Below are 23,165 nucleotides of genomic sequence, written 5' to 3' on the forward strand. Positions count from 1 at the left end.
AAGGTCACCATGGTTGGGCAGTGGTAGGGCCCCAGTCCAATCCAATCCCCATTAATTACATAAGGTCAAGGCAAATTTTCTCTATTGATTTTGATCAACAACTAGGTTATAGGCTACGTCTATTTCTAAACCCACCTTGATTTGATCTGAAGATATGCCTCTGCATTGACTGAGAGGGTGCTCAGTGGGATAACCATTAGCCATGCTTGTGAACAGGACACTGGAATGCCTGATGGTTTAGTTCAATGTTTTTAACATCACTTATTTTCTTCTGTCATCTCAGCCCAGCTATTACCCAACTTATTTGCTAAGCCTGACATGTGCTGTAGTAACACTGATTGGACCCGTCTCTCCCCAGATGGTCACCAGCCTGCCAGAGCACTGGAAGCCAGGTCCAGACTTCTACGGCATGTCCTGTGAACCCGTGCTGGTCACTGCAGGTGCCGGGGTCATCGGCTTCCTCTTCTGGAGGAGCATTCTATCAGTAAGTCGTTGTTGCACAGTTACTGCTTTCATAATTTCATCATCTGATTGCTTTATGTTATTCTATGATGTATTGTATGCTACCGTTGAGGAGGCTGTTTGCTGCCACTTTTCTTTTCCTTCTCACAGGTCAAAAGCAAGTCATATCTAAGTAAGTTCTTCTCTCTGGCTATTTAGGGTGCATAGTGAATCCTCATTCATATTGCTTACAGGCTGGTGTTCTTGTCATGTGTAAACCATGTCTGATTTCATACTCTTGTCATGGTTTTTATTCGCTACTGAAAAAGAAATGGTGGACAGGATGAAAAAGCTTGAACAAGAGAAGAAGGAGATACTCCAAAAGGTCGCTGAACTGCAGCAACAGGTAAGTTGCAGAGACTTTCACTGACTAAGATCCAGACTTTTGAGTTCAATGTGAATTAAGGGACATAATGTTTTGACACTATATTTCTACTGGGTTCCCCTCAGGGCGAAGAACTTAAAGAAAAGCAAAAGCTGTCTGAAAAATCTGCCACTTTATCTCTGGAGAAGATCCAGGAATTGGAGGTGAGTCTCTAAGAAATATTATCTTGATCACATGTCATTGTCATGCTGACAATTATTTGATTTATTATAATTTTTTTCTTCTCCATAGTGTTTAAATTGACTAAGCATTTTCTTTTTCTATCCAATAGAATATTGTGCAAGAGATGGAGAGACAAAATGAGCGCCTGGACGAGGAAAATAACTTACACGCCATATCCTTTGACAAAGAGCGGGCCAGTACTGCGAAACATGAAGATATGGTGAGTAGTATTGAGCGATTTAGCTGTAATTAAAATGTTTCAGAACAACCAATTCTCTGACATCGGTTCAATTATTTGAATTCCATTAAGTTAGTTTATTATGTGAGCTCAATGTGCCGTTTCTCTAGAGAGAAATCAAATCAAGCACATACTTCGGGACGTTGTAGTTTTCAACAGGCTATCCTAAATAGGATGGCTCGTTGATGAGCACAGAGAAAGATGGTTGTCATTATGCATATAATTATCTTTGCCCATAGATATCCGAAATGGACAAAACCATTGAGAAGAATACGACCCAGGACGCACTCTCAAAGGTATAGGTCATATAAGTGAACATGCCCAATGAAAATATGTCAAATATATTAACATTGCAACAATCAAATGTAAAGTGTTTATTTCCTTTTAATTATCCTTATCATTGAATCTGTAGTCTACCATTCTGATGGATGAAGCCAAGCTCCGCGAAGATGCCCGGAATGTCCAGCACCAGGTTCTGGAGAAGGATATTGCCACCCTGAAGGAGGAGAACCTCTCGGTGAGTACCAATATGGAACAACGATTCACACTTTAAGCCTCCTGACATTGTGTAGGACTCATTGGCCATGCAGGGCCTGCATAGCACCGTCCTTATGACCTAATTTCCTTGTTACAGCTGCACCATGCTGCCAAGTTGTGGGAGGAGAAGCACAGGGAGACAAGCGAGCAGATCAAAGTCTACCAGAAGTCCCAGAAAGACCTGGAGGATTCCCTCGTTCAAAAGGACCACACCGTTGAGGTTCTTTTTTACACGTTACGATATTGTTACACACATCAATTCCTGTTCACACCTTCTCAAATGCACCCTGATGACAAAGAAACATGTCACCTGTATTATGTTCCAAAAAAATACTTCTTGACTGATTCCAGGGGAAAAGTGTAGTGTATCAATTGGTGGTTCTCAACCTCTCTGGCAGGTTCTATCTGACCTGCTAGGAGACCTGGAGGCCTGCGATGACCTGAAAGGTGGAGTTGTGGCTAACGGGGAAGCCTCTAACGGTAAGTTACCTGACACGGTGTCCTAATCAGAGGAGGCTGGTGGGAGGAGCTATAGGAGGACGGGCTCCTTGTAATGGCTGGAATGGAATCAAATACATGGAAACAGTGTGCGTGCTTGACTCCGTTCCATTTATGCCGTTATAGTGAGCCAGTCCTCCTATAGCTCCTCCCACTAGCCTTCTTTGATTAGGATACTGTCATGTGATTTGGTCTTATGTAGCAAAATTTGAAATTGTGTTTTTTACATTGGATTAAAGTAGAGACTCGGAGCAACAAAATGGTATATCATACACTACAGTTGAGGAACAATGGGAAAGTAATTCTGCTTTGAAAGTTGATAAACTTGTTACCCATACTGGAGAGCTCTTCTTTGTCTATACCCATTCAGCATTGTTCACACTTAAACCTTAGCCCCACCCATCTCTTTAAGGATTCACATGTGAGGTCATGTATGGTAGTGTACTAAACAACCAAATATTTCAAGACTAAAGGCTGTTTTATACTACGTCTATCGACATGTCTGTAGACAGTTGTCGCAGTGACATCATGAACATTCTATTATGAAGAAAAAGTATAATCACAAAAACGACAGGCCACATGACATCAGCAGCCTGGTGGTCCAAAATAGCATAATTGGTGTATTTTAACACCAATAAACCCAACCATTTAAAAATTGAATTTTGTATATGGCAATCTAGCAAACCGAGAAAATGTGTTTCTAGCTTGTTAGTTGGCTAGCCAGTTCAAAGAATGACCATATCATATACCTGACAACGTCTTAACTTTAGTAATTAGTATTCATTATTACAGGAAAATAAACTCACAACAAAATCATTATTTACAAGTTAAGAAAATAGCTTACGGATGTTAGTGTGACGAAGTAAAAGCAGGGTATTCTACCGGAGAATTTTAGAACTTGGACAGTGTCTCGTTGGCCTAACGTTATATCCTAATTTTGACTTTGGTGCAGGTCATGTTCTTCACATTACCGTCTCTGGTGATCACACACATATCAAATAAAATCTGTTTATTTGTCGCATGCACAGGATACAGAAGGTGTAAACTGTACAGTGAAATGGTGACTTGCATAGTGGAGTCTTTTGTTTAGACTAGCTAGCTAAACAATTAACCATAATCCCAACTCATAACGTTACTACCTTGCATGAATCTCCTGGTAGCTAAAACTAACCAACTTGTTCAATGTTACCTAGCTAGCTAACATTAGGCTATAGCTAGAAATGCAAATGCCTCTGAGATATGAATAATATTACTACACAGATCATACACGTAACATTAGCTAGCGATCCAGCCAGCTAACGTTAGCTAGCTAACAATATGCTTAATTTTGCAATGAGAAAACAACTTTCTGACAAAATTAGAAACTTATATCTGAAAATGGTTTCCCTTAGTTTGAAGATGTATTCTGGAGACAGGTGTGTTATACAACAGCCTTCTATGTGTTCTATTTTCGACTGCCTCTGCATATTTGCAATCAAACCACACAATTTTCTCCATCTCCTTAGCTATCATACTCTGCTTCCACCGGACAGTCCACTGATTTCAAAACTTGGTCCTCCTAAAAGTGGAGAGCATCTTTCAAAAAAGCTGCGTTAGAAAGGGTTACTTACACATACTGAGAAGCTCATGTTATAGACAGAAGCGTGCTACATGGCAGACCAATCTGAACTCGTTTCATGGCGCGTCCAACTCATCCATTATCTCAGCCAATCATGACTAGAGGGAAGGTTCCTTCCTTTTTCCGTGGCTAAACTAACTCGGCTCGTAGTTTCCCATTTTTATTCATATTTACGGATGGCATACAAGTTTGTTATTAAGGCACATGGAAGTTCACATACCAGAAGGCATTTTGCAACAAAAGAAAACGCATTTTGATAGTTATACATTCAAATGTTTCTCCTGTGAAGTATTGACGCGCGACATACGCCTACTTTCCTGAAACGTGTCACTGTGTTTACAATTATTTGTTTCAGACAAGCAGACCATCATCCAAAACCGCATTAAGCAAATGATGGATGTCTCTCGGGTAAGAATGAGTTTTTTCTTGAACGGACCCAGATTTCTGTGTACCTGAAGGCAGGTAAAACTTGTGCTCAGAACCAAGAAGTGTGTCAACTCTTCCACTAACTATTGGCAGAACTTTCCACAGGTCCTGACCACTCTGTCTGTTGTGGAGGAAGAGCGCGATCGCTTCATGACCAAGCTGCTAAACGAAGAGAAGTCCAGGAAAGAGCTGGAAGGTATGTCCCAGCAACTAGAATTTGATATTGCATCACTGCCTTTTCTCTCTCAACACTATCAACTTGTTTTCACCACAGAGCAATTTCAGAAGCTGGAGCATGACATCTTGTTGGTGAAAAGTGACAAGAACCACCTGGAGAACCAGTACAAGACCCTGCAGCAGAAGATTGACATCATGACCGAGATGTACCAGCAGAAGGAGAACGCTTTGCAGCAGTAAGTGGAATCAGAAGCAGTGCAGTTCATGTGTTAATACCATAGTAGGGTTTGTTCTCCATGGTTCCACAGCATGTAAAAAAAACTACATTTTTCCTTGTCTTTTACTGTATTCTTTTACTGTGAGGTTTGAGGTTTTCAAATGGTCTTTAAATAGAGTTTGATTTAATTTGTGTCGCCGGAGTTTGATCCGCCGGAGTTTGTCGCCGGAGTTTAATTTGTGTCGCCGGAGTTTGAGCGCCCCAACAAGGAAGACCGGCTGACGGAGATGGACGGCAAGGCCCTAGAGGAGGAGGTCAAGGTGTGTAGGCAGCGTGTTACGGAGATCCAGGACGAGCTGAAACGGACCGTGAAGTCCTACAAAGCCCAGATCATTGAGCAGGAGCAGAAATCTCACGAGAACTGGGTTTGTACAATACAACTTTATTAGTCCATTTGTTAAAGAAACAACAAATGTTTCATTTCTCAACCCCCATCGATGGCACATACATTAGGATCAGGACATTTTTTTTAAGTCTTCTGTTTGGCCAGTCATTTGTAAGGTGAATTTAATCCAAAACAGGAGATTTTAAATGTCTCTTCCTTCTCTCTAGGAGATTGCACGCGCCGCAGAGCAAGCTCTGTTCGACGAGAAGAAGGAAACAACTAACCTTCATAACTTGTGAGTGCAACACTAATACAACAGACTCAATTGGGCTATAGCAATGCAGGGCTCAAGGCTTATTTAGTTGATGGAACCAGCACATGATTTGGTTGCATCAATTTTTCGCCACTGCACGGATATAATGACCTGACCTGTGTCCCATAATGTACCTGCATTCCATACAGAACCAGGCTAATAATGACTAGCCATCTTTTACATTAGCATGCCCTTGAGTTCTTACATTGATTTGGATAGATTTACTCAGGGTTCAATGTGAACTTTTTGTCTCCGTGGAAGTTTATATATCCATTGGGATGCATGCTTTCTCTCTCTATTCAGCTAGTAATAGGCTACATTTTGTTATTAATTAATGATATATTAAAAAGCTGTATGATATAATTTTGCGATATAAGACATTACTCTGTTTGTTAGAATTGCAGAAATGTATTTTCTAAAGTAAGCCTGTAAAAGATTATTTTACATCTCAAAATAGTATGTTGTCCCTTACGACAGACTGCTTTTTGAAGGAGAGATCAATATGTCTACAGTAGGCTAGCCAAGACGAATGCTAGTTGTCTTTGTAGCTTTCTTTCTGTACACTATCAACAGTAGGCAGTAGAATATTTTTTTCTCCAGTGACAAGAGAACTGAGATGATATTCTAGGATTCAAAAAGTAAGATATTTCATCTAACACATCCAGGGAATGCATGATTGGTATTTTGATGTGAAACCTGTCCAATTAGGATCCAAAATGATCCGATATGTCTGCCTACACACCTTGACCTAGGCTATATTATTCACCACCTGAGGAAGTGGAAACTCAAAACACGTATCTAGATTGCTAACTCTAAATATGTGAATGTTACTAGATAGCTAATTTATTAGCAAATGTAATGTCTTACAAAAGATTTCCAGCACTAGGCCTATACAGGCTACTGGATGTAGCCCTATTCACTGCAAATGGTGCGCTCCGCGGGCGCATCAAAACCATGTACTACATAGCCTACTCCGGTTAAGTGGTGCCATGAGCTCCATATTGAGAGCTGAGAAATGTCATTGTATACTCACAGAAAGCTGTGACTCGCCTCTCTGTAACTAGAACAACAGTAGCTGCTTTGCAAACTGCCTTTTTCTGAATGCACGTCTCACCTATTGCTCACTCAAAATGGAGACTGGCAGATCCTTTCATTTTGTTTATTTTTGGTCAATCTCACATTTACTTTTTGAATTAGTCATAATAGTAAAGTAAAAAGAGGCACATTGTGAACCAAAGGTTGCACTGCCAAGTCGAAGGGCCACAAATGCAAGTGTTTTGGTCACAGTTTTGCAATGCAGTAAGCTGTATTAGTCTAGATTTGGAGGTAGAGTATTGAGAATCTAAATGCCTGTTCTCTTTTTCACCCTAGACTGCCTGACATGTCCAGCAAGCTGAATGAGCTCCGTAGGCCTCTGTTCAAGCCCACCCCTGGGATGGCTCCCATGCCTCTCCGACGAGGTAAGAACCAATCCTCAGTTCACGTTATTTAGTGCTGGCGACTGGCACGTCTGGGGTGCATTCAGTAAGGCAAAATCGTCAGAACATAACTTGCAGGTAGAAATTAAATGAATAGGGCTGATATGACTCTTTTCTTGAGGACAGAGAATCATATTTCTATCTGAACGTTCTGTAACGTTCCTGAGCATTTCTACTGTCTTGTCGGTTGGATATCATCTGTGACTGCATTTCAAATTAGATCTTGGACTTTTTGACTGTCTGATACCCCATCTGCTGTTTGACGTCCACCCTCTGAAATGCATGTTTTCCTGAGGTTTTGATTTGAATTCCTTGTAGCATGTCCAATGTGGAGAGACTGACACTGAGTGTTTTGTTAAATGGTTTTGCTAAACAGGTGATTCGTACAGGCCCTCACCTGTGAGTGGAGGTGCCCCTTCCCCCCCTCTCATGATAGAAGTTCACGGATGCGAAGGAACAAGTTCACGGATACGAAGGAACAAGCCCTATCGTGAGTCTCCTGAACCCCCGCCCCGGACAGCCTTGGCCCTGCTGATTGGCCGAGCAGTACCATCCCTCAGCCAATCACCCCCCCCTTGTTCACCCTTGTATGCCCTGACTTCCCGCTTTTCACCTTTCCTTTTTCCCTGTCTTTACCTCCGCTGTGGTGTTTCAATAATTTCCCTTATTTTTCTTCCTACTGCTCTCATCCTGCTCCTAGTTGGTACCCACCTCTGACCTTTTCCACTTCCTAATGTTTGTCTTCTGATTGCGTCCTCTCTGGTTTTCAAAGACGTTCTTTCCTGTCTCTTTCACTGCCATCTTTTCTCCCTCTACTGCCATACCCATCTTTCTCACCTGTGTTTGCGTGTCCAGACGATCCAGAATGTTCCCATGCCTCCGTTTGCTTTCACAATTTGGAATAACCGCTCTTGCATCCCTCTTGCTCTTTCAGTACTATGGTGGTGTTTTTGTGTTCAGCTGTTGTGAGATCATATGTGTGTGGCAACTCGTTAGGTTACTAAAGCTTCAGCCTTTGCTTTCGCTTGTGGGATTACTGCATTCCATACATTTGTATATATATATATATATATATATATGTATATATATTTAAAATATACATTACCGTTCAAAAGTTTGGAGTCACTTAGAAATGTCCTTGTTTTTAAAATAAAAGCATTTATTTTTGTCCATTTAAAATAACATCAAATTGATCAGAAATACAGTGTATACATTAATGTTGTAAATGACTATTGTAGCTGGAAACGGCTTTTATTTTTTAATTAATAATAATGATTTTTTTTGAATATCTACACATGGGCGTACAGAGGCCCATTATCAGCAACCATCACTTGCTGATAATGGCACGTTGTGTTTGCTAATCCAAGTGTATAATTTTAAAAGGCTAATTGATCTTTAGAAAACCCTTTTGCAAGTATGTTAGCACAGCTGAAAACTGTCCTGATTTAAAGAAGCAATAAAATTGGCCACCTTTTAGACTAGTTAGGTATCTGGAGTATCAGCATTTGTGGGTTCGATTACAGGCTCAAAATGGCCAGAAACAAAGCACTTCTGAATCTCGTCAGTCTATTCTTGTTCTGAGAAATGAAAGCTATTCCTTGTGAGAAATTGTCAAGACACTGAATATCTCGCACAACGCTGTGTACTACTCTCTTCACAAAACAGCGCAAACTGGCTCTAACCAGAATAGAAAGAGGAGTGGGAGGCCCCGGTTCACAACTGAGCAAGAGGACAAGTACATTAGTGTCTAGTTTGAGAAACAGATGCCTCATATGTTGAGGAACTGGCAACTTCATTAAATAGTACCCGCAAAACACCAGTCTCAACGTCAACAGTGGAGAGGCGACTCCGAGATGCTGGCCTTTCAGAAGAAAAGTCTTTGTTTCTGGCCATTTTGAGCCTGTAATCGATCCACGCAGCCGTTATACTGCTCAGAAAGGAGACGCATTCTGTCTCCTAGAGATGAACGTAATCTTAACCGACTTGCCAAAACTATAGCTTGTAAACAAGAAATTTGTGGAGTGGTTGAAAAACTAGTTTTAATGACTCCAACCTAACTGTATGTAAACTTCCGACTTCAACTGTATATACACATACACACAGTACCAGTCAGAAGTTTGGGGACACCTACTCATTCTAGGGTTTTTCTTTATTTTTACTATTTTCTACATTGTAGAATCATAGTGAAGACATCAAAACTATGAAACAACACATATTGAATCATGTAATAACCAAAAGTGTTAAACAAATCAAAATATATTTGAGATTCTTTAAAGTAGCCTCCCTTTGACTTGATGACAGCTTTGCACACTCTTGGCATTCTCTCAACCAGCTTCACCTGAAATGCTTTTCCAACAGTCTTGAAGGAGTTCCCACATGCTGTGCTCTTGTTTGCTGCTTTTCCTACACTCTGGGGTCCAACTCATCCCAAACCATCTCAATTGGGTTGAGGTCAGGTGATTGTGGAGGCCAGGCCATCTGATGCAGCACTCATCACTGTCCTTGGTCAAATAGCCCTCACACAGCCTGGATGTGTGTTGGGTCATTGTCCTGTTGAAAAGCAAATGAAGTCCCACTAAGCGCAAACCAGATGGGATGGCGTATCACTGCAGAATGCTGTGGGAGCCATGCTGGTTAAGTGTCCCTTGAATTCTAAATAAATCACAGACAGTGTCACCAGCAAAGCACCATCACACCACACCACACCACCTCCATGCTCCACGGTGGGAACCACACATATGGAGATCATTCGTTCACCTACTCTGCGTCTCAGAAAGACACGAAGGTTGGAACCAAAACTCTCAAATTTGTACTCTTCAGACCAAAGGACAGATTTCCATCAGTCTCATCTCCATTGCTCTTGTTTATTGGCCCAAGCAAGTCTCTTCTTATGGGGGACCTTTTAGTAGTGGTTTCTTTGCAGCAATTCGACCATGAAGGCCTGATTTCACGTGGTCTCATCTGAACAGTTGATGTTGATGTGTCTGTTACTTGAACTCTGAAGCATTTATTTGGGCTGGTAACTAATGAACTTATCCTCTGCAGCAGAGGTAACTCTTGGTCTTTCCTGTGGCGTTTCTCATGAGAGCCAGTTTCATCATAGAGCTTGATGGTTTTTGCGACTGCACCCAAATTTCAAGAACTTTTAAAGTTTATTTTCCAGATTGACTGATCTTCATGTCATAAAGTAATGGACTGTCGTTTCTTTTTGCTTATTTGAGCTGTTCTTGCCATAATATGGACTTAGCCCTATTTGGTAAAAGACCATCTTCTTTATACCACCCCTACCTTGTCACAACACAACTGATTGGCTCAAACGCATTAAGAAGGAAAGAAATTCCACAAATTTACTTTTAACAAGGCACACCTGTTAATTGAAATGCATTCCAGGTGACTACCTCATGAAGCTGGTTGAGAGAATGCCAAAAGTGTGCAAAGCTGTCATCAAGGCAAAGGGTGGCTTCTTTGAAGAATCTCAAATATTCTGGTACTGGTACTTCTAGTTCTGGAAGAATAATATCCTACCATGACATGACCAAACATTTTCCTCGGACTGCAAATAGACAAGACTTTGCTATAAATAGATGGTAGCATGAACCAGGAACGTGGTCTAGAGTCAGGTGCCTAATGACAACCAGGAGAGCCATGGTTAGCATTCTAGAAGATTTGAGAATATTGCAGTGTTTTACGTTGATGTATCACCGTGTATTTATTGTCCAACAGGACCACGACCTCACCCTTACGGCCGTTACCCTCCTGACCACAAACACCCAGTGGCTGCTAGACCTGGTAGGGATTGTATTTTTTGTCAATGAGGGTTGATGTGGTATTATTCCCTAATCGAGCCCTTATCCTATATCTCCTCTAGTCATTCTTCCCTTTGTTCCTCCACAGACACCACGGCCCCACGTACATCCTCACCAAGCAATCTGGGCAGCTCGGTAAGTTTCAGTCAATTTGAGACAATGTACACAGGTTATTTATTTCCTTATTACGTAACAATGTCAGGAGGGAAAAAGTGACATGGAACTAGAGAAGGAAAGTTTCAATGAAACACCTTGAGTCCTTATGGTCTTATGTGCATCTCTCCCCCCTGTTCCTCCATCATGTGGGTGTGTTTGCACTAAACAGACCGCTCCACTAGAGTCACAGGCTGAGGCCCAGGCCTCCACAGAGAACCCAGAGGCAGTGAGTATTATGTTCGAGGCAGCGGTGGCAGGGATGCGGATGTGTGTGTGAGCATGCTTACCCCAGCCGTGGATCAGTGGCTGGAGTGGCAGTCAGCTGGGTAGTGGCGTCACATGGTTGTCAGACTTAACATTGCTGGCTGGATTCTGACATGTGTGGTTGCTTGTTTTAAGGCGCTTACAGACGGGCTACGGTAAACTGAACATTTCTGCCTACCATGTGTAGATGCCAGCGGTCCCGGTTGTCAGCTCGACGGTTGTGATTAAAACATTGGTTGGTTGGTTGGCGAGATGAACTCTGCTCATTGGTCAAACATGCATATTTTGAAGCCTTGAGCGTAGAGCCAGCGCCGCCGCTCACTGGAGTGAGTACCACAAACGGCGCCACTTGCGAAACTGCTTGCGTTTTGCCGCCCTACTCCCATTGAAGTCTGAAGACCTTTGCCGCTTCCCGTGGCCCGTCTGTAAGCTCCTTTTATATTTTCCCTATATTACAACACCCACCCTCCCTCTGACCCCCACTGAATGAATTGGTGACACTGTTCTACAAAGCCATAACTTCAGCACAACTACATGATGGATATCTCAAATGTGTTATCATTTAAAGCTGTGTGTGTTTGAGGTTAATGCTTTGTGGAAACGGTCCTGATTCTGAATCAGTGTGTGGAACTTGGTCGTGTGATTCTTGTGGGACTGTGTAACTTGACTTATTATTGTGGGATATTGTTGTCTTTCTCACCAGTGCATAATTGTTTTTGTTCTAACCTAACGAAACTGTTTGAATCAGATGAAAGGGTCTCTCATTGTTGGTGCCAGCAGCAGGGCTACAAGCACAATGGACCTATTGCTATTCTTTGTTTTAATATTTTTTGGTGTTGTTCCTCCAGAACTCTCGACCTCAGGGTCCTGGCTCCCTGCTGGTCTCTCCCATCAGCTCCCCCCCCTGACTCAAGTCTCAGATCAGTCATCAGCCATCCCTCCGGACTCTGCTACCGTCCCCTTCCCGGACCCCACCACATCCCTCCTCCCCCACCCTTCATGCCTCCCGTGTACCGACCAGACAACGGACACTCAGGCATGATGCCTCCTGGACCCCCACCGCCTAACGGACACCCGCCTAGTCCCATGATACCATCCGGACATCGGCCTCCACCTCCTGGTGCTTACGGTCCCCCTTCCCCACACAACCGGTACCTTCCTCCACCTTCTCACTATGGACCGGTGCCTCCCCTATTCGGTAGGTGGTGAATTCTGGCCCCCAGCTTTTATCTCAAGTTGAGTCTTTGCTATTAGTATTTCAGTTGTGGTTAGCAATGCTATTGTTATGTTGGTACTACAGTGTTATATTTGTATGTTCATTTTTCCTTATACCCTCCTATGGCCCGACCCATAGGACCCCCACATACCTACGTGCACTATGGACCACTTGATCACTCCATCCCACTCCGACACCTGCCCCCTGGGGTGGCCCCATTCCCTCCTCATGTCGGCCCCAAAGACTTCCCTGTGCAGCCACAGGTCCCAGATGGCCATGACTCTTCAGTGGGCCCCCAGCCCGGCGCTGGCCCCCAGGGCCAGGGGCAAGACTACAGCTCCCAGCAGGCAACAGCTGCCCCCCAGGACTCAGTCAGCTCTGCCATGGCAGAGCCTTAGACACCTACCAACCGTTAACGACCCAGCTACATTTAATCAACCACGATTCATCTCTTTATTTTTTCATTTTTGTTTTTAATTGGCTGAAAATAAATATCATATGATATACTTGCAAACAACAGAAGTATCTAAAAAGTTAGTGTTCCTATTAAAGCATCAGAAAATCAATGTCTTATGTTTTGTGTCTGAAATGTAATAATGACTTGAAGAGGAGTAGAACTGAGGCTTGTTACTCTGCAAGAAGTCCTATTGTGCAATAACAATTCTATTGTATGACTGAGGATTTTAAGTTTTTAAAAGGGTATTATGTTGATTTTGTATTAATTTCACAATGTTATCATGGTTTCCTGTGGAAATTATTAAAAATAAATGGACCCCAAGCTTTTGGGTTGCTTGATCGATCATTTCAGAAGTACCATATTATCTTAACTCTTCCCCAAACTCTCTTCAGAATGAACTGAAAAGGAAAGTTGTGTAAGTTGAAAGTCAAAGATGTATTTACTGTTCTTAGGATATTTTATTAATAAAACTGGTAAAAGGTACTGCAGTTGTCTATTGTTCATGTGAAGCATATGACAACTTTTGTGATCCATTTTAGTTTGAAAGGAAATGTCTGACAGTGCATTTTGTTTTGTATGGGTAGCTGTATCACATGTGAAAAGCCAGTAATCACCCACTAAATGAACACCTGTCATATTACCTTCACATTTGTATCTTTTTTTGTTCTTATGTTACATCAGGGATGCATCACATTTTTCTAATTATTTTCAATAAAAAGAAAATAACAAAAAAATGTTGCACGTGACTAAAGACTATTTGCATTAAATGTATATCATTGCATGCTTTGGTTAGAAATGTTTTACTCTCTGTAGGTCCCAGAACGTTTCTTTGTACCCGCCGACAATATTTACCGCTACCAAAACACTTGAGTGATTATTGGCATATCTGGAATGTTATGATGTACACTGTTATCGAGGCTGTCAAATTACTGTGTAGTGGGGCTCTGCTCTGCATGTCACCAACATACTGTACACTGAAAGTGGTGCTGAGTGAATGACATAGGGAAAAGTAAGGGCATACAAGGGATTGATGAGTCTTATGCTATAGTCCAGGATTTCCCAAACTCAGTCCTTTTGCCCTAGTGCTACACAGTTGATTCTATTAATCAACTCATCAAGCTTTGATTATTTGAATCAGCTGTGTTGTGCTAGGGCAAAACCCAAAATGTGCACCCGGAGGGGGCCACGACCGAGTTTGCGAAACCCTGCTCCAGTCTACAGTAACAGTGCAGGTAGAATGAACAGGGTTTGTCATCACGTTTTTCACATTCTTCCAGGTCTGAATTGACATTGTACATTTCTACAGTATGTGACGCCATAAATGGAGTTACTGAAGGTTAATCATGACGACTAAGTGGATTTTCTATCGACACCCAACACTTGAATTTGCTCTCTTTGTATATGCTAACAACTGCTACAGTAATACCCATCTGTTTATTCCTGATTTAAGTGGGTAATTCTGGTAATTACTATGGGCACTCCTGCAAAGCCTTCACTAGTCTATGTTAGTGAAAATCAAATATGTGATTCATTATGACTAACTGATCTGCGAATGAGTCGTTCATTTTATGATGCAAGGTCATTTGTATATCAGTCAGCAGTCACCTGCAATGTCAAACAAGCCCAGTAAAAATTTGACATGTTAGGTTTCGCTGCTTTAGTAAGTGTAAAGAAGGACCACTATTCAAACAGCATTTTGTTTATTAAAAATGAAAGCAGTGTAAATTGTCAGTCCAATGATAAATGTTCATTTTATCACAACCTGTTACCAAAAGCACAACACTGTATTGACAATCGTCAACCCTGTCGTACAGCACACACAATAATATGCACTGATTAGTGTCTCTTAATGCCGTGTTCAAAACAACTGGGAACTCAGAAATCTCCGACTTCAGTGTGTTCAAGACAACCGGGAACTCTGAAAAAAAACAAGCTCCGACTGGGAGAAATCTATTAAGTCATCCAACTCGGAATTCCAAGTCGGGAACTCTGGCACCTTTCTAGAGCTCTGACTTTCCGACCCGAAGATCACCGACGTCATGATTTGACCCAATTTTTTTTCCAGAGTTCCCAGTTGTCTTGAAAGCACCATAAGTGTATTCAGTTAGTGCCATTACAACAAAAAATATCAAAATATTTATAAAATGGAGACAATGTTTTAATAGTGGTTAGCCATTGTGGCCTTCATGGGAACAGCATTCAAAACAGAGGTAAAAGTCAACTTCAGTTACATGCAGCATCCTTTTCAACTCCCTTTATAACAGGATGACATCATAGCATCTCAGAATCCTTTTTGAATGCTAAAAAAATGCATCCTTCCTCCCATCCTTGAAGTAATCACACATCTAATGTGATAGGATAGATTAAAGCAAATATCCCAATATATTACTTTTACCTATTAAATAACGCCAGATCAGTGATAAGGATGTAAGTAAATGAACAGGGCAGTTATATATTTTCACTGTGGCAGTGTCAAATGGGCTCAATGAGATATTTTGAAATTGGCACCAGGATATGACATCATCAATACACCGCTTGAGCACCTATGACCATGTTGATCCTCTTTCATCCCCAAAGGGAAAGGCAGAGGAAGACTAAAGACGAGGCTGGTTGTTTGACATACAGTACCAATTACTAACTCAACTCTTCTTTTCCATTGAGCGTCATGCAGAGAGGAGAAAAAAAGTGATCGCTAATTGGCACCAGAGGGGTCAAATGCTGCGTTTTGTAACCAAGTGGGAATTTACCATTTGAAAGGCCCTCCAACTGGTAATTACTAGTGGGAAACTCATACATCATCCTGAGCTCCCACTTCTCCCACATGCTGACCTCTGACATCACCTACTTAGGAAATGACCTGGATAACAGCATTTTTCTGCAATTAAATGCAACAAAACATTATTTATAAAAATCAATCTATTAATATGTTTTTTAACACTCATTTGTTTACCAGCATGATAGCTTTTAGTTTATGGTTTAGGCAGCTTGTTGGCCATTAGCCAAATGATCTTTTCTCAACAAGTTCAAATCACGTGAATGCATCCAACTGGTATTTACGACTTCACAACTGGTAAATTCCCACCTCCCACTTGGTTACGAAGCAGCATTATACAGTAGTGTGTTGTCACCGCTGTAGTTAATATGTGTCATCCAGGGCCGTCCTATCACAGAGTTGAGGTTGTGGCATTTGGGCCTGCTGGGTTTAGTATTGCTGATGTGAGTGGAGGCGGATAGGGAGTCGGTACACCAAACTTTGCTGGATGTCTGATGACTACAGTGGAATTCTGTGGCGCTTCTGCTTTCTTGATGTGCTCTACTCTGTGACCTCGGTTATTAATCTTTGTGCAACGTCTGGTGGAGGTGGAGATAGAGTGGCTTCTTGGTCAGGAGCTGGAGCTTCTTCCTCTTGAAGTCAGTAGGCTTCTTGTACCTGACATCCGATAGCATAAATAAGTGATTAATTCAAGCAGTATATTCGAAGGGCAGTCTGAACCCGACCCCCCCCCCCCCCAGAAAAATAGCTGAAATCTGAGATTCTCAAAAGAAATAGTTATCAAATTTAATTTATTTTCATCTTAAAATAAAATAGTGAGTACATTTAAATAAAGTTAATCTGGAAAACACCAAATGTGTCACTCACAACTCGATCACAATGGGACCAGGTTTGATCTCATCCATTTCCATGAAGGCAAAACATTTTGTGCTGGTAAACCCCTTCTTGGGTTTATAGTGCTTGAACTCAAAGAAAATAGCTGCCCCTGGAACATGAACAAAATTCAGGATTAACGATTGTCTGCCCAATCCCTCTGCAAGGATTTGAACATATACTGACACTGTATTAGCTTAATATTACATGATACTGGCTAAATAGAGGCCCCACTACTAATTCAGTAGAAATAGAACGTTTGACTACCTTTTGGTAGTCTCTCGATATGTCTCTGGATCTCAATGTCTACGCTGAAGTGAATGTATGTGTCCTCCTTTCGGGTTGCCACAGGTGTGTCTTGCACTGGGTTCAAATCAATGCCACTCAAATCTGTTGGGAAACAAAACGTTCATATTCACTTGGGCTGTTCTGCAGGAATAAATTATATTTAAAAAAATGTACTGTCAAGTGTCAACTCAACAGAGATAATTATTTTAACATTTTTCTAGATTATCACTGTTTTAGACCTTACCATTTCAGATGTGAAGGTAAGCAACTCATCTCAGCAATGTAAACAATGTAGCCTACATTTAGTACCTTTCACACTAACTGTCATGTAGGGATCAATGCATTGCCCAGCATCTTTCAGCCCAATCTTGTCAATCTTTATTGTGAGCAGCGACATCTTGGGCTCTGAGGGTAACCGTGGCAACAATGTACCTGTTGGAGACATGAAAGCTGTAACTTTCTAAAGATACAATAATTGCAGAAAATATTCCCACGTTCCCAGAACTAATGCAGCTGAAATCAAGATAATGGTAAAGTCCCAAATGGAACCCTACTCCCTATATTATTATTTTATTATACCTTGATTTCAACAAGGAACACAGACTGAGACCAAGGTCTCTTTTACAGCTGGGCCCTGCATATACATGTTTACACATACAGTTTATGTACAATGATTAAGAAACTACACAAAACAAACAAAACGATCACACAAAAAAATACAGCAGCAGATTGTTACATTTACACACAGGTTATTCCCCTAACAGCACAAGAACTTGCATTACCCGAAGCAGTTACAAGCAATACAAAAATACAAATCCTACAATACATGTTTCAAATGGGCAACAGAGGGACAAGTGAACTACTATAGTGCACTACTTTTGACCAGTGCCCATATTGCACTGCATAGGGAATAGGGTGTCATTTGGGACGTAACCAGTGTTTATACTTACAGATCTTTGTTCAAGTCATTACTGTCAGCAGTATTTTACTTATACAATAATAGGCAGCAGAAGAAGTTGTAGACTGACTAACAGATAAAGCTAAGATGCCATACACGTTTTGGTGAACGCTTATAAAAATAAAAAAAAGACATTGAAAAGTAGATTCAACAACTAAAGCTATCTAGTAGTAGTAGGATAGGGTTTTTGATAATAACAAACTGTCCATTAGTAGGCAATCATATTCATGCTACGACAAAACTATAAAAAGACATAGACCCATGCCAGCCCCTTACTTCTCAACCAAACCATACCTTGCAAAACTGTGAATGGAGCAGGCAGTGAGGACAGAGCGACGAAGCCATGCAGAGAGACAGGGAACAGAGGAGACAGCAATCACAAAGGCACTCAAAACAGGGCCACAAAGCCAAAAAAAATACCCATGGCAAAATTACACAGTCAACAGATTCAGAATAGTGACCAATGATTATGAATGCTCTATATACACCATAGATTACAAATAAAACACAGTATTTGTTGAGTACTTTGCAAGTACTTTGTGAGTACTTACCTGGTACTCTGTTGGGAAAGGACTCTGGGGAGCCTGCTCCTGTAGCAGCATCCTCCTCTTCTTCCACCTCCAAGTTCTCCTCCTCCCCTGGGGCAAGGATTCTCCTGAATGTAAGATTTCATTCATTAGATTACTTGTTATGAATATTTACAGGCTCAGCATGATGTTAGGAGATTAGACAAAAAAAACTTCTGATTTTGTCTGTATTTACATTGGGTACGACAATAAGTGGCCTGCATTGTGATGGTTTATCCATCTTCATTTACCTCAAGGGCACTGGCTGCACATCAAAAGGAAAATCTTTGTTATACGTCAAAATACTCTTGATAACTGTTGAGAGAAAAGCACAATTAACAAATTACACTGCCAAAACATTCAACTAATGATGAATAAAGCATTCAGATGTTGACGATATCCTACTCTTCCTAGTATACATACTAATTTCCAGTTTCTTCAGATCTTCCAACTTGAACTCCTCCTGAGATTGTGTGCACTAAAGGAGCAAAAGAAGATGGAAAATATTGAAATGTTCAAGAATTTGCTGAAGACATGAATAGATTTTGGAGCCAATTGTAACAGCCTTGGAACATCTGACAAAATCTTCCTGTGATTCACTGACAAGGTTGTGTTACAGAGTTAAATGCATATCATAGAAGGTTAAGAATTAGAAATCATAAAAAAAACAGAATGAGTGTAACATCATGTAATCATACGTTAGTCATAACACAGACACTGGATTTTCATCAATATGATAATTGGCTGGCGAGCCGGAACATGTACACATACACACTTAATTAGATGAATACTCAAGACAAAGGAGATGAATGTGGACTACAGGAAAAGGAGGACCGAACACCCCCCCATTCTCATCGACGGGGCTGTAGTGGTGCAGGTTGAGAGCTTCAAGCTCCTTGGTGTCCACATCACCAACAAACTAACATGGTCCAAGCACACCAAGATAGTCGCGAAGAGGGCATGACAAAACCTATTCCCCCTCAGGAGACTGAAAAGATTTGGCATGGGTCCTCAGATCCTGAAAAGTTTTGACAGCTGCACCATCGAGAGCATCCTGACTGGTTGCATCACTGCCTTGTAAGGCAACAGCTCGGGCCCTCCGACCGCAAGGCACTATAGAGGGTAGTGCGTAAGGCCAAGCTTCCTGCCATCCAGGACCTCTTATACCAGGTGGTGTCAGAGGAAGGCCCTAAAAATTGTCAAAGACTCCAGCCACCCTAGTCATAGACTGTTCTCTCTGCTACCGCACGGCAGGCAGTACCGGAGCGCCAAGTTTAGGTCCAAGAGGCTTCTAAACAGCTTTTACCCCCAAGCCATAAGACTCCTGAACATCTAATCAAATGGCTACCCAGACTATTTGCATTGCCCCCACCCCTCTTTTACGCTGCTGCTACTCTCTGTTTATTATCTATGCATAGTCACTTTAATAACTCTACCTACATGTACATATTACCTCAACTAACCGGTGCCCCCGCACATTGACTCTGTACCGGTACTCCCTGTATATAGCCTCGCTATTGTTATTTCACTGCTGCTCTTTAATTATTTGTTACTTTTATTTCTTTTTTTTGTTGTATTTTGTTCTTAAAACTGCACTGTTGGTTAAGGGCTTGTAAGTAAGCATTTCACTGTAAGGTCTACCTACACCTGTTGTATTCGGGGCATGTGACAGATAAAATGTCATTTGATTTGACATCACAGATTGGTATTGGATGTATTCATCACCTCGCCTATAGACAGTTCAACACTGATGCATAGGTAGAAAGAGAGCATTCATTTAGTGGTCTTTTACTATAAAACAATAAGTATTATTGTATTAGAGGTACAAACCTGCAAGGCAGAGCTCCTCATCTCCAGGCATGTTGCAAACTTCCCTAATGTTTTCTAAAAAAAAAGAAAAAAATCAGGTTTCCTCACATAATTAGGGTACCACTGAATGTCAAACCTTTTTTCTGTCAATAAATATGTTGTGATGAAAAACTGTATCTTTCAGCTATAAAAAGAAGGCATATGAAAATCTGCATAGGCTATATGAGATAGAGGAAAGTGAGGTTGAGGTAGCGTAAGCCTATAAGTAGTCATTAATTCACCCAGTGTTGAATAGAAGTATTCATTAATTCACCTGGTGTTGAAATTAGTCTGAGAAAAGTGTGTACCTTCTGGTCCTCTGTGAAGTCAGACGGGTTTGTTGACTGTACTTCTTTCTGCAGCTGCCTTGCGAGTCTATATACATATAAATGAATAGAAACATCAGTTAAATGCATATTCTTAATCAAGTTAAACTAATAGTTCCCAAAATATGGAAACAATATGTTAACAAATATGCTGAGTAAAAATTGTTGTAACCTACAGCGCTAGTCATCGTTGAAGGCATCTAAGAATGGGTGTTGTGGCAATAAAATAATCAAATGCATTGTTCTCATGCCCCCTCCTGGGCCAAGAGAAGAGGTACAGTAGCCTCAAAATTATCATGATTGTCATTCCTGTGTAATACAGTATACTATTTTAAGAAACACTTATTTAATAATGTCTTGAATATATCCTCATTTGTTTTTGATCATCCGCAGCAGCCTATGATACATCCACAGATCAGAGCTCCACCCATAAGAATAGGAGGGTGTGGCAGATAATGTCCCTTTGCCCATATGAGTGTCTTGCTCTGTCATATAAATTGCATTTTCAGAATGCATCAACCCAAATTCTAATTGTGATTTATAAACTAAAATGATAGCAACACTGTAACAGACGCAAATTGACTTCCCATCTTTGTGACAATGTAACGCCAAGAGAAAATAGTTACAGTTACACCACATCAAAGATCATGCATGGCTTTCTATTGCTGATGGTTTTTAGATTTGCTGGCTTTCCTGATACTTCATGAAAACAATAATGATATATTTTACTACATATTTCGAGATGAGCAGTGTAAACATCATCTTGAATAGGTAGTAAGATGCAACCATCCTTTCTCATTCTTCTAACCACTGTGACAGGTGATGCAACTTACATTTGGTACTCATCTATGGCCTCTACTAATTGTCCCCACGAATCAAAGTCCGTGCCTTTTCTGAAACTCGCGTGCCATTTCTGGATAGTCTTGTTGACATCAGACATGTTCACCGGGTGGAGTTGCACAAGACGTTTCAGGTTAGCATCGCCGATATGGGCTACTATGTCCCTCGCCGCGTCATTGTATCCTAGTAGTTGTGCTACTGTACTGAGGCTTTCACATAAAACTGTGATAGGCCTACCAATAGTTGATACAGTAACGATCCCTTCTGCGTTCTCACCTAAACCTCTATCCGTAAACGAAGGGAAGTCCCGCCTCTCACAATATGCAGTAGAGTCACAGATAAAAGATTGAGACAGATATTTCACCGGATATATGAATGTGAAGCATCCGCTTGGCGTTTCCACTTACTAATATGGTAGTGACTGGAAGCCCACTGGCCGGCAGTAGGAGAAGATGTAACGAGATGGATTTTGGCCGACATTATGCACATTTCCTCATCGATTAAACATTTGATTTAAATACAGTTTTCTGTTCCCAAAACGAATATCTGTCATGAACAGAGTGGACCAAGTTTTGTAGACTGTACCCTTTGCAAAAGTGTTTAAAAATCGCGTTGTTTGAAATGAGTGCAAAGGCGAATTGAGTTATTGCACAGGCGCACTTCACAGAGTAGACGTTCCCTAACTGAAATATGCAGATAAATGCTAGCTCGTGCTTGGTTCTACCCACCTCCTTGCTTGTTCTGCCAACTGTGACTAATTTGTAAACGACATACTATTGTCTATCTTGGTTTATTTATAAAACATATTTGGTATATTCAGCAAGTGTAGGTATTTTTTATTTTTTTATTTTTTTATTATGGACAACAAATACAAAAAAAACTGAAATATACAGATAAGAGTACATAAACCTAACAGTATTACATATCAAGATTAATTTTCAATATGTTAAATACTTTTATGGTGCGTATTGCTTTTTTGTTTTTACATTTACTGATAATTTCAAAATAATATTTCAATTCTATCTTAAATAATGTGAAGAGGGGTTTGTTCTCTGCCCACTTCATTTTATGGACAAAGAATCTTCCATGAAAGATAAACAAATGAACAATGAAAGTTAAATCAGGGTCCATATCATTTGGTTCAAAATAAAAATAAAAATAAAACATAATATCAGAGTCTTTCAAATTAACATTAATTAATGGGATTTTACCCATATCAAAGTTGCATTTGAGTAAGAATTCTAGACCACCAATTTGTTGGAATATTAAATTATGGATGATATTCCAAATGCAATCCTTATTTCTTAAGTAGTTTTGTATCCATTTAATCTTAAATATTATATTAGAGGTTTTAAAATCCAGAGCATTCAACCCTCCCTCACCTTGGGTGCTACATATTACCGCTTTTCTTAAATAATGAGGTTTATTCCTCCATGTGAAGTTAAATAATTTAGTATCAACCATTTTAGTTACTGACAAAGGAACATCCAAGGCAAGGGAGGTATAAACTAATCTGGACAGACCTTCAGATTTTGATAAAAGTACACGTCCATATAAAGAAAGATCTCTTAATAACCAGGAGTTAAATCTCTTTCCAATTTGCTCTACAATAGGAGAGAAATGTAAGTTGGCCCTTTCTTTCTGATCTTTGCTAACTGTAATACCAAGATATGTGATCACATCTTTTACAGGGATATTACATACTGAGTTTAAGTCACATCTTTTCAAAGCAAATCATTCACATTTCCTAATATTCAGAGATAAACCTGATACATGTGTGAAGGCATTAATACACTCAATAGCTTTCCTGACTTCATTATGATCTTTTTTTTTAAATTGTGGTGTCGTCAGCCAATTGT

At 40.6% G+C, this 23,165-nt stretch overlaps 3 protein-coding genes and 1 long non-coding RNA gene across 5 annotated transcripts; 3 read left to right on the forward strand and 1 right to left on the reverse strand.

Annotated features, from left to right (window-relative positions):
- Nucleotides 1-543: 543 nt before the first annotated feature.
- Nucleotides 544-1,588, forward strand: LOC120019229 (stress response protein NST1-like). The gene is made up of 5 exons (XM_038962551.1): nucleotides 544-634; nucleotides 771-847; nucleotides 952-1,029; nucleotides 1,158-1,268; nucleotides 1,526-1,588. Exons 2-5 carry the CDS (start codon nucleotides 773-775, stop codon nucleotides 1,586-1,588), a joined length of 327 nt encoding a protein of 108 aa, XP_038818479.1. The 5' UTR covers nucleotides 544-634; nucleotides 771-772.
- Nucleotides 1,589-2,221: 633 nt separating this feature from the next.
- Nucleotides 2,222-4,728, forward strand: LOC120019349. Its single transcript, XR_005472326.1, has 4 exons — nucleotides 2,222-2,303; nucleotides 4,295-4,347; nucleotides 4,471-4,561; nucleotides 4,640-4,728. It is a non-coding gene; the product is annotated as an uncharacterized LOC120019349 (long non-coding RNA).
- Nucleotides 4,729-11,467: 6,739 nt separating this feature from the next.
- Nucleotides 11,468-13,509, forward strand: LOC120019521 (basic proline-rich protein-like). Its single transcript, XM_038962816.1, has 3 exons — nucleotides 11,468-11,586; nucleotides 12,010-12,359; nucleotides 12,516-13,509. The coding sequence occupies exons 2-3, from the start codon at nucleotides 12,161-12,163 to the stop codon at nucleotides 12,773-12,775; spliced, it is 459 nt and encodes a 152-aa protein (XP_038818744.1). The 5' UTR covers nucleotides 11,468-11,586; nucleotides 12,010-12,160; the 3' UTR covers nucleotides 12,776-13,509.
- Nucleotides 13,510-14,831: 1,322 nt separating this feature from the next.
- Nucleotides 14,832-21,605, reverse strand: aida (axin interactor, dorsalization associated). 2 transcript variants are annotated; one of them, XM_038962714.1, is made up of 11 exons: nucleotides 21,300-21,605; nucleotides 20,449-20,515; nucleotides 20,123-20,176; nucleotides 18,716-18,770; nucleotides 18,544-18,607; nucleotides 18,278-18,381; nucleotides 18,021-18,029; nucleotides 17,078-17,200; nucleotides 16,748-16,870; nucleotides 16,475-16,592; nucleotides 14,832-16,264 (listed from the first exon to the last, which is right to left on the reverse strand). In XM_038962714.1, the coding sequence occupies exons 1-11, from the start codon at nucleotides 21,404-21,406 to the stop codon at nucleotides 16,168-16,170; spliced, it is 921 nt and encodes a 306-aa protein (XP_038818642.1). In that variant the 5' UTR covers nucleotides 21,407-21,605; the 3' UTR covers nucleotides 14,832-16,167. The 2 variants fall into 2 exon arrangements, with proteins under 2 accessions (XP_038818642.1, XP_038818643.1); XM_038962715.1 differs by lacking the exon at nucleotides 18,021-18,029.
- Between the last annotated feature and the right edge of the window lie 1,560 nt (nucleotides 21,606-23,165).

Source organism: Salvelinus namaycush, chromosome 24 (genome assembly GCF_016432855.1).
Source record: "Salvelinus namaycush isolate Seneca chromosome 24, SaNama_1.0, whole genome shotgun sequence".
NCBI classification, from domain to species: domain Eukaryota; kingdom Metazoa; phylum Chordata; class Actinopteri; order Salmoniformes; family Salmonidae; genus Salvelinus; species Salvelinus namaycush.